Source organism: Montipora foliosa, chromosome 5 (genome assembly GCF_036669935.1).
Source record: "Montipora foliosa isolate CH-2021 chromosome 5, ASM3666993v2, whole genome shotgun sequence".
In the NCBI taxonomy this organism is placed as follows: Eukaryota; Metazoa; Cnidaria; class Anthozoa; order Scleractinia; family Acroporidae; genus Montipora; species Montipora foliosa.
The window spans coordinates 18,397,504-18,407,930 of record NC_090873.1 but is presented as its reverse complement, the minus strand read 5'-3'; the positions used below and the strand labels follow the sequence as shown (position 1 = coordinate 18,407,930).

Sequence of the window (10,427 nt, the reverse complement as noted above, 5' to 3'; positions counted from 1 at the left end):
GTGTTACTTCACAGTAAGCCTTTCAAGGCTTTGTAAAGTAAGAGTACAGTACTCTGATCAATTAAAATCGATACACTACAGCGGTGTTGCAAGCGACTCCTCTACTAACTGACAAAAAATTAAATGATGGCATTCAGCATTTTGATGCAATATGAATTACGGTGATATTTTTCCGTCATGTAAGACAATAAGGCAAGAAAATCAGGAAGGAAAACATGAAGAGTAAGCACTTACCGACCCAATGAATTGATTGAAGGAAAGAATAACGAATAATATAGCTTATTTCTCTGTCAAACAGTCCTCAAAAAGTGTGCCTAACGATCACGAAAATATGGTAAAAACCTGGGTTAATCTAAATAGCTGAACACAAGCACAAATATGTTCGAGCAGTATCCCAAACTCAAGTTTGAGCATTTTACGTACGTACGTTTCGACGTACGATAATATACTACGGTCGGGTAATACAGTAGTATAAAGGGTCAAAGTGGGCCTGTTTTTAAGAGATATGAATCGGTACTATCAGAAAAGGGGAAAAGAGATTTCAGAAGGCTTTGAAGCCAGAGAGGCTGAGCGTTATTTCCGCCAAGCTAAAGATCTACAAGGCCCGCTAAAACACACGGTCCAAAAGCCTCTTTGCACCGAACTCGAGTTTGTACAACATTTTCCTTCACATTTCAAAGATCGCCAATTACCGCTGCCACCCGAGCTAAATTCCGCCAAACAGTTCCTACCACCTACGTTAGCTGCAGCACCAGAAATCGATGACAGTCCACCTAGACTACAAGAAATCCGGACTATAGTTGAAAAATTCAAGCTTCGTAAAGCTGCAGGAAGTGATGATTTAGTTAACGAGCTACTGCGCTATTCAAACGATTGTCCAGATTTTATTCAAATCTTGAACGAGCTAGTAACAGTCATTTGGGAGTCTGAGGATATTCCAGATCAGTGGAGGAGAGCAACAATCAGTACATTACATAAAAGAGGCAATCTAGCAATTCCAAGCAATTTCCGCCCACTCAGTCTCATCTCAACACTATCGAGAACAGTCACCATATTATGCCGCAAACGCATAAACGGAAGATACCACCATGCTTTGGATGACTGCCAGTACGGCTTTAAACAGCACGTTGGAACTGTTTACGCAATTTACTGCTTCAGCAGCAATCAAATCTGGTACAATCTCATTCAAACTTGGTTCCGGAGTTCGACAGGGCTCTGACGAAGGTCCAAATCTGTTGTTTGTTTTTACCATAAGTACTTTCGGTGGTTGAGGCGGAAATCCAGACATCAGTTCCAGACGTGGGTGTAAACTTGAAATTTGAAATTTTCAGCGAATGCAATCCGCGTAAACTGCGTTCAACGGGTCCTGCTAGTGGTTCTAGGTGTATGTTCAAAATTTTATATGCTGATGATATTGTGTTCTTTGATACAGATGAAACAAGACTCAATAAGGTATTGGCAGTGGTAGAGTCAGTTTTCACGAGATTCGGTCTAGTTATTGTTGAAAATAAAACAAAATCAATGAGTTTCAATCTGAAACCAGATGAACAACCTGCAACCCTTCACTTTTCAACTGGCGCGCTAGAAAAAGTCAAAAAGTTCAGATATTTAGGATATCATGTATCTTCAGATTCCCCAACACTATTTCTAGACATGAAATCCAAGCAGCGTTCACAGAATTTAACTCAAACCGCCGTGCACTTATCAACCGCAATATCAACCTCCCAGACCGCGTTTCACTACTTGACAGTATAGTACGCTCAAGGCTTCTGTATTCAGTCCAAGCATGGAATTTAAACCCATTGGAAAAAGAGCGACTTGACGTGATCTACCGCAGTTTCTTACGAAGAATGGTTTACAAAGGATATGCCAAGAAAGACCCACAAAATGGTGATTATAATTTCATAATCTCTAATCAAAAGCTATACGAGATAACCCGTACAGTTCCACTTCAAGACTTCATTGATAAACAATTCCTAAAGTTCCAAGCCCATGTTACCCGTCTTCTTTTTTTATTTTTATCTTTATGTTTTAACCTGTCTTTGTAAAAAGCATTGAGACTTACGTGACATGCGTTTTTAAGAAATAAAGTATTATTATTATTATTATTATTCAAAACAACAAGACGCCTTTAAGGGCGTATCCGTGGGATGCACAAACAGTTAACACAAAATGTCCAGTTACAGTGAACTACAACCACGGGTAAACTTCGGAAAATGGGGAGAGATTACCAGAAATGTAAAGCTATAATTTAACTAGAAGTTATTTGTTGTAAAAACAGAAAGAGGTTATTTCTTATTATTAATGCTACTAAATTATCCAGTGGAACCAACGAGGCCCTATTAGGGGTTATCAGGAATACAGGAGATTGAAGTAAAAAACTTATAGGGATATGGGATATTTTGGTGGGGGGGGGGGGGGGATTAACGGGATGCAGGATATTTAAAAAACCGAAATGGTATTTTAGTGATACAAACCACAGGAATTAGCGGGATAAAGGTCAGATTTTTAGAGATACGGGATACTAATGGGGCATCAACAATCAGCACAGCAATACTATCAAAATTCGGGCGTTATCCCAAACGAGGATATGTCTCTTGAACCTCATGTTGCTGCTATTTGTAAATCCTGCTTTTTTCATTTAACCCTCTCCCTCCTAAGAGTGATACTGATACATTTTACTCTGTCTATTGCCAGATGATTATACTTGTCAATGGGGGCCTCTTCAGGGGTGAATGGGTAATAACCACATCTAGGTCCACTCAAAAACTATGTCACCTTTAACCCTCTCCCTCCTGAGAGTGATACTTAGAGAAATACTTTGTCCAACACCAGACGATTTTACTCGTCAATGGGGGCCTCTTCAGGGGTGAAAGAGTTAAGGAACATTTGCAAAATCAGGAAACATATCAGCGTTAAGGCCTGTGAGACACTTATTCACGCATTCATTTCTTCTTATTAGATTTTTGCAACTTGCTTATTTATGGCCTGTCTAAATTTTCAGTGCAAAAGCTACAACTGGTACAAAATGCTACTGACAGCCAGAGTCCTCACCTTTTCTCACAAATCTGAATATCTTACTTGAATTCTGTGTAGCCTACAGAATTTGGCCATCCAGTGGGCAAAGAATTCAATATAAGATTTTACTTCTTACCTTCAAAATCCTCAATAACTAACTGTCTCATTCGTCTGACTTAATCAAATCTTATAGACCTTCAAGGACTCTAACGTTGACTAGACTGAACGTGTCTCGCGCTTTGGTCTCAATGATCACGTGCTTTGCTGAGGAGAACTTCAAGTCCAATTTGTTTTGCTTCATGTTAGCACAATGTACAATATCACCAACTCTGAAATTATGCGGAGTTGCATGTTGCTTGACATTGTGATATTATTTTAAATGCGCTTGATGCAAGTTGCATTTTGCCCGATGGACGTGATCGAGCGCCGACGCTGCTGTATTTGAGTTAGACTCAATGTGCGGCACTGAATACGAATTTCGTTATTGAACAATAGCATAGTTGGCGATTTCCCGCTGACTGGATGTGGACTTGCTCTGTAGAGCATGAGAATTTTAGGTAACTCCTCTTGCCAGGATTTGCCTTCAGAGATCACCGCTCGGAAATTTTTCTTAAGATATCTATGAAATCTTTCTAACTTCCTGTTGCTTCGAGCATAATATGGTGACACACGAATGGGCTTTATTCCACGCGACTTAAGGAAAGCTTCGAACTCTTCGCTTACAAATTGCTTTCCATTGTCAGAAACGATTTCTTCGGGAAACCCGAATCTGGCGAATATGTCAGTTAATGCTTTAATGACTTCGCGCGAAGTGATTTCTTTCAAAACACATGCTTCGGGATAAGAAGAATAGTAATCGATGTAAGTCAATATGCATTTGCTTTCGATTGGACCAACGAGATCCACTGCACCTTTTACCCAAGGGCCTCGAGGTAAAGGTGTTGGCTGAAACGGCGTGTACTTATTCAACGCCTGATCCAGCACGCAAGCTTGACAATTTCTGATCATTGTTTCGGCTGCTTCGTCCATCCCGGGCCAGAAAAAGCGTGTTCTGAGAAATTGCGACTCCTTGATGTGTTTCGTGCGCTAATTTTAGAATTTGCTTTTGCAGCGACTGTGGAACAACAATTCCATTTCCTCTAAGAATTGCTCCATCAAAAACAGATAATTCCTCCTTGACCCTATCGTATGGTTTCAGATCATGCGACCATTTTCCGCTTTGAATTTGAACAAGTAATTTGGACAGCGTGACGTCTCTGCTGGTTTTGGTTTGCATGTCTGAAAGGGTCACGGCCTGAAGGTCTGACATGTTTGATGTGGAAACGAATCGCACATAATTTTCGCAAACAAAACCAGTGTCCGAAAGGTCGTCTTGCCTGGATGGCAATCGTGACAACGAATCTGCGGTATTTGCATTTCCTGCTATATGCTGAATACAGAAGTTATACTGATGTAATCTCCAAGCTAAACGCTGAATGCGCGGAGGTAAAACTTTGCTTGAATGTGGGTCAAACATCTTAGAAAGAGGCTTGTTGTCGGTTAATAAAGTGAATTTTATACCAAATAAGTAATTGTGTAAACGTTCGACTGCCCAAACACAACCTAGCGCTTCGAGCTCAATTTGTGAATACCTCCTTTCCGTCAGTGTTAGTGATCGCCTGATATATGCAATAGGTTTACATTCACCGGTACCTTGATCTTGGAGTAAAATGGCGCCGAGACCAACTGGACTGGCGTCTGTAACGACGTAAGTTGGAGCATCAACGCGAAAACAAGCCAAGACCGGTGCGCCTGATAGCGCTTCTTTCAAGGCTTTGAATGCCTTTGCTTGGTCGTTTCCCCATGACCATTTCTGCTCTTTCCGAGTGAGCTTTCGTAACGGTTTGACAATGTTAGCATAATTTTGAACAAATTTCGCAACATAGCCACACGTTCCGAGAAACGATCGAAGGTCGGACACATTTTGCGGCGGTGGCATAGCTTTGATGGCTTCCGTTTTCGCTGGGTCGGGTTCGATGACTTTTTCAGACACAACATGGCCTAGAATTGAAATTTGTTTCACTGCGAATTCACATTAGCTTCGATTGAGCTTGAGGTTGTACTCACAACATCGATTGAAAACTTTGCGGACGCGGTTGACAAGTTCTGCCATGGTTTCAGCATAAATGATAACGTCATCTACCGAAATGCGGACACCTTCAATGCCAAACAAGATCTTTTCCATCATTCTTTGGAAAGCTTCGCTCGCATCACTAAGACCGAAGGGAGTTCGCTTAAACCGATAACAACCACGCGGTGTAATAAATGTGGTAACATAACGCAACTCTTCAGCTAACGTGAGCTGAAAGAATCCACTCTTAGCATCGATCTTTGCGAAATACTTAGAGCCATGCATTGCATGCAAGGTATCCTCAAACTTGGGTAAAAGGTATCGCTCTCTTATAACAGCCTTATTTACTTCTCTAAGATCACAACATACTCTTAGATCGCCCGATTTCTTGGGAACAATTACTAAATTTGAAACCCAAGGACTAGCTTCAGTGACCTCTTCAATGATATCTTGTTCTAACATCCTGTCAAGTTCATTATTTACTGCCTCAATTTGACTTACGGGAATGCGTCTTAAGTCCTGACTGACAGGTTTGACCTATGGGTCAATGGTAATTTTATGCTCAAAATCAGTGACCTTTCCCAAACCTTGGAAAACATCATCGTACTCCTTGAGTAAAGGAGCCAGCTCGTTTTGATCACTGGTCTGATCGACTGAATTTACTTGGGTAAGTATCGCTAGCTTGAAACTAGAGTCTCGTCCCAGTAATGACTCCGGGTTACCCTCTATTACGTAAACCTTAGTATTGATAGTCTTATCGCTGGCTTTGATGGTGGCATTAAAATAACCATTACAATTTAGCGGTTCTTTCTGTCCATACGCAGTGAAGCGTCTTTGAGTTCGATTCTGTTCACAATCCCTAAATTGTGATTTATATAACTGTGAGGATATTATGTTGTACTTACAACCAGTGTCGACTATCATTTTGGTCCTTTGTCCACTAATTTGTACCGTAATGGAACTGTCAACATTGTTCAAGGAGAGTACTGGTTCGCTCTCGTCACTTGAGCTGTCTTCAAGCCAATTAGCAGGTTTGGATCTCAAGCTGCGGACCTTCATGTTTGGAGTTTCTTTTCTTTCTTTGCAGGCCTCTTTTTGTGCCGGTTTGCTGGATGTGCCATCTTGGGCTTTGAGCGACAAACCTTTTGCATGTGTCCAACTTTTTTGCAGATATTGCTTGTGGACTTGGTTGCACCGCATTCGTCAGGAGTGTGTCCGTCGGGTCGACCACATCTATAACAACTGAACGGTTTCGCTGGAAATCCGCGGGAAGCGTGCTCGTGGTCGATATGGATCGGGTTTTCTTTGGTGCCTTGTGACAGCAATCGCGCTTCTTGTACGGCCGTTTCTGCACTTCGCGCAATTCTAATCGTCTTTGCGAGATCCAGATCGTCTTGTTGAAGAAGTTTCTCCTTGAAGGTACGTGAGGAACATTTCTCGACGATTTGGTCCCGGATCATCTCCACCTCTAGAGTGCCAAAGTTGCATGATTTTTTCAGCTCTCGGAGCTTCGACAGGTTCGTGTCTATTGACTCGTCTGCCTTTTGCGCTCGCAACCTGAACTTGTAACGCTCTGCCACAACGTTCCATTTTGGTGCAAAGTATCCACTGAGGGCAGTTTTCACCTCTTCGAGGGACTTGTGTTCTCCAGGGAGCGTTTTGAGGATGCGTTGTACTGTGGGGCCAAGGCAGTGCAGCATCGTAGTTCTCTGAATCGCATCTTCCTTCTTTCTTAGATCGGAGGCAATGGCATAAATTTCAAACGCGCTCACCCAGTGTTTCCATTCACTGTACAGATCTGCTGCATCGATGTTGAATGCCGTGGGTTCGGGCAACGACCGTTCCATTACTCGTGGAATTTCTGCCGGTTCTGGCTGTAGTAGATTTTCTGCCAGGTCTGGCGGTTGTGGATTTTCTGCCGGTTCTGGCTGGTGTGGATTTTCTGCCGGGTTTGGTGGATCTGCAGCTACGATCCCATCCTCGTCGCCAATGTGTGGTGTAGTCATAAGTGAAGAAACGCACACTCTTCCATTGCTTTTTATGTTATGTCCTTTATTCACTGAACGATCATCTTATATTGTAACACAAAGATTATTTTACTTCTACATGGTAACAGTACTTTCACATCATGGAATAGCATGCAGTAGTTTCATATAAGGTGATCATGATCATGTCCTTGTTGCAGTAGTATTACTAGTAATCAATACACTACGCCTGCTATCAATACGATTTTAAAGAGATTGTATGTTCTAGAGAAACAGCCGAGTTTTGTTTAAATAATTCATTAATTACTCTAGCTTCATCAAAAGTGCTAGCATGCGATATGTTCATAAAAATGCAGTTGTTTTTAGAGAAGCGTGATCGTTATCACACCGAGAGTGTTTTTAACAGAACTATTGTGTTTAAGTATCGAAGATGGGAAATACGGTTTCGACACGAGGGTGTACTGGGGCAGGTAGACATACAATGGTTAAGTGATACTCGATATAGGATCATTCGCAAAGATTTTGGGATGAAGTACCCTTTAATAGAAGTTAATAATAAAGAATGGTTTCAACATTGTTTTAAGTATTTTTTCATCGGGAGTATCGGGAGTATAATATTTTTCTAGCGTTTTACGAAGGGGTAATATCTGTTAGATTTTAAGAAATAAAAATGTGTTTGAGGAGAGAAAAAGGCTGTTGTCTAAGTACGTTTTTTCTTTGTGTTGGCCATGGATGGCGAATACGAGCTGACTCGGTTTGCATTGGGACAAGAAAAAAGAGGCCATATAATACATAGCTACTAGTGTTTTAGGCTTACGTCCCATTTTAGTCGAGGATGAATGGAGGGCTATTGATTCTATAGAAGACGATGTGGAGCGACGCAGGAGAGAGTCGGAACAGTTGTTGATTGTCTTAGCGACGATGATGGCTCAGCTGCACTATGAGTTATTTGTAAAGAGTCGTTACATTGAGGAAGACTATGTTCAGGTTAGAATCGAGTCGGATAATTTACCGATGGGTAGTATTATTTCCGCTATCGTGTTGGTAGGCAATTTTCGAGCGGATAATGTATTCCATCAGATTCAACACGTGTTGAACAGTCAACAGGAAGTAAATATTCGAGACCCATCACTGCGTATCATTGTCGAACATGTTCCTACGTCGCGCGAAGCAGGTCATTTAGCTAGTGAACGTGTTAAAAAACAGTTATTCGCGAGAACGTTGGATCATTTTTAAAAAAAACATAGACAAACCGTTAAATCACCACCACTTGAGTTTAGCGGTGGTTACTGTGGTGTTGCATCGTTGCTTTTGGGTTTGGAGTGGTTGCAGTTGGAGGAAAATTAAAAAAAACAAAAGGTGGAGTCGTCTGCGTTATAATGCTCAAAAGAGAGAATTTAGGAGAAAGATATTGCGTTTGTGTAGAGTCGCAAGGGTACCACGATACCTGAAGAGAAATGAAGATCATCCTATCACGCTGGTGGAACTGAAACGGATTTTTCGCGAAAATGAACTATTCGGGGAATATGATTTGGTTGTAATCGACAGAGACAAGGAGAATGTCGTGGTTGCTGAAGTGAATAAAGAAGCACATCGCAGTAAGACTATTTATCTTTGCGTCACTAGAGGACATTATGTATTTGTTAAACATATGAGAAATTATTTGGGGTTTGCTCGTGGTTATTACTGTAAGGGTTGTAATAGTGTTGTTAAGTCACTCAATCGACATTACTGTGACTTTGAATTGTGTAAACATTGTAAATGTAGATGCGACGCAGTCAAGGCTGTTACAGATTTTGTAGAGTGTGAGTATTGCGGTCGTTTGTTTAATGGTAGAGAGTGAAAATCATTTACAAAAGGATGCCTCACCCATGTATCCCATGAAAATCGCCTGTGAATCCGTGATGGTGTGTCGTTATTGCAAGAAAGATTTGGCCGCTTGCAAGGGTGTTTTACATGCGTAATTGTAAAGACGATACCAGAGCCAAACACAGATGTTATGTGAGGAGTGTTTCCAAGAGTGAAATTAAAAAAATGCTCGAAAAAGAAGGAGAATTTGTCTCTTACGATTTTGAAACGCGAACCGATGTTAACCCCGATGACGGTAGTAAATATTACACGCCCAATTGTTGTGTTTTACAATTTGCCGAACGAAAACATCGACAGCTATCGTTCATGGATGAAGACTGTGTCCAAAAATTGATGGAATTGTTATTTTTTGGAAAAAAAAGTTTGTTGGACGATGTTGCGCACAATGCCAGAGGTTTTGATGGTCACATTCTGTTATGTGGTTATTTGAAACAAACCTGGGTGAGACCTAAAATTATTTTCGATGGTAGTCGTATAAAGCAATTTAAAGTGGGTGGGATGGTTTTCTTGGATTTGTCGTGTTATATTCAGGAGAAACTTAGGACGTTTACCAAAACGTTTAATGACGCCACTGGGAAAGTTTATTTTCCACACGAATTCAATGTTAGTGAGAATTGGAATTATGTCGGTGGCATACCAGACAAAAAATATTTTTGGAAAGAAGACGTCAAAACTAACGATTTTAACGAGTGGTATGAAAGACAACGTTCGAAAGGTTTGACATGGAATTTTCAGAACAATTTGAAAAAAATATTGTGCTGCGGACATATCTCTGTTACGACAGGGTTTCGAAAAATTTCGCGAGGAGGTTAGAAATGTCACTTTTCGAGAGGACTCGGCGGATTCGCTAGATCCTTTTCCGGGTGTTGGAGTTGGAGTTGGAAATTGCATGATGACAGGATTGTCGAATTTGGTTTTTTGATATGTCCACCTCAAATCACACACCATAGGTATCACTCGTGAGATAGGTTATCCCGAAGAATCTCATTCGGAAATTTTCAAGGAATGTCTAGCCTTTCGGAACAGAGTTGATTTTGGAAGTCAACTTCGAACGTCCTCTTCCACAGAAGGTGAAAAAAAGATCACCATGGAGAGAGATGTTCGCTTACCTCTAGTGGGTGGCTCAGGAGATTTCCATACCCTGGCTAGTAACGAAGGCGTCATCACCGGTGACGGTTTTGTGGGAGTTCTGGAATTTTACCCAGAGATGCTCTCTACGGTGGCAGAAAGGGGAACACTAGCGTTTATCAGAGTCTGAAGAGAAAATGCCACGAAAGTCGTATACGTTATTATGACATAAAGAGCCTGTATCCTGATGTGATGCGAAATGGAGAATACCCCGTTGGTTTCCCAGAAGTGAAGCGAAATGATTTTGATGATTCCATCAATGCTTATTTTGGGTTGATGAAAGTCGACATGACACCGCCGACGAATTTATTTCACCC

The 10,427-nt window shown here is 41.2% G+C and overlaps 2 protein-coding genes across 2 annotated transcripts; both read right to left on the bottom strand.

Moving 5' to 3' along the window:
• Positions 1-5,665: 5,665 nt before the first annotated feature.
• LOC138002325 (uncharacterized) lies at positions 5,666-6,187 on the bottom strand. Its single transcript, XM_068848389.1, has one exon. It carries the CDS (start codon positions 6,185-6,187, stop codon positions 5,666-5,668), a length of 522 nt encoding a protein of 173 aa, XP_068704490.1.
• On the bottom strand, positions 6,184-7,134 carry LOC138002324 (uncharacterized). The gene has a single exon (XM_068848388.1). The coding sequence runs from the start codon at positions 7,132-7,134 to the stop codon at positions 6,184-6,186; it is 951 nt and encodes a 316-aa protein (XP_068704489.1).
• Positions 7,135-10,427: the final 3,293 nt, after the last annotated feature.

What these genes read in the sequence shown, in the direction of transcription:
- LOC138002325 (XM_068848389.1), bottom strand. Translation starts at nt 6,187, where the DNA reads ATGAAGGTCCGCAGCTTGAGATCCAAACCTGCTAATTGGCTTGAAGAC.
- LOC138002324 (XM_068848388.1), bottom strand. Translation starts at nt 7,134, where the DNA reads ATGACTACACCACACATTGGCGACGAGGATGGGATCGTAGCTGCAGAT.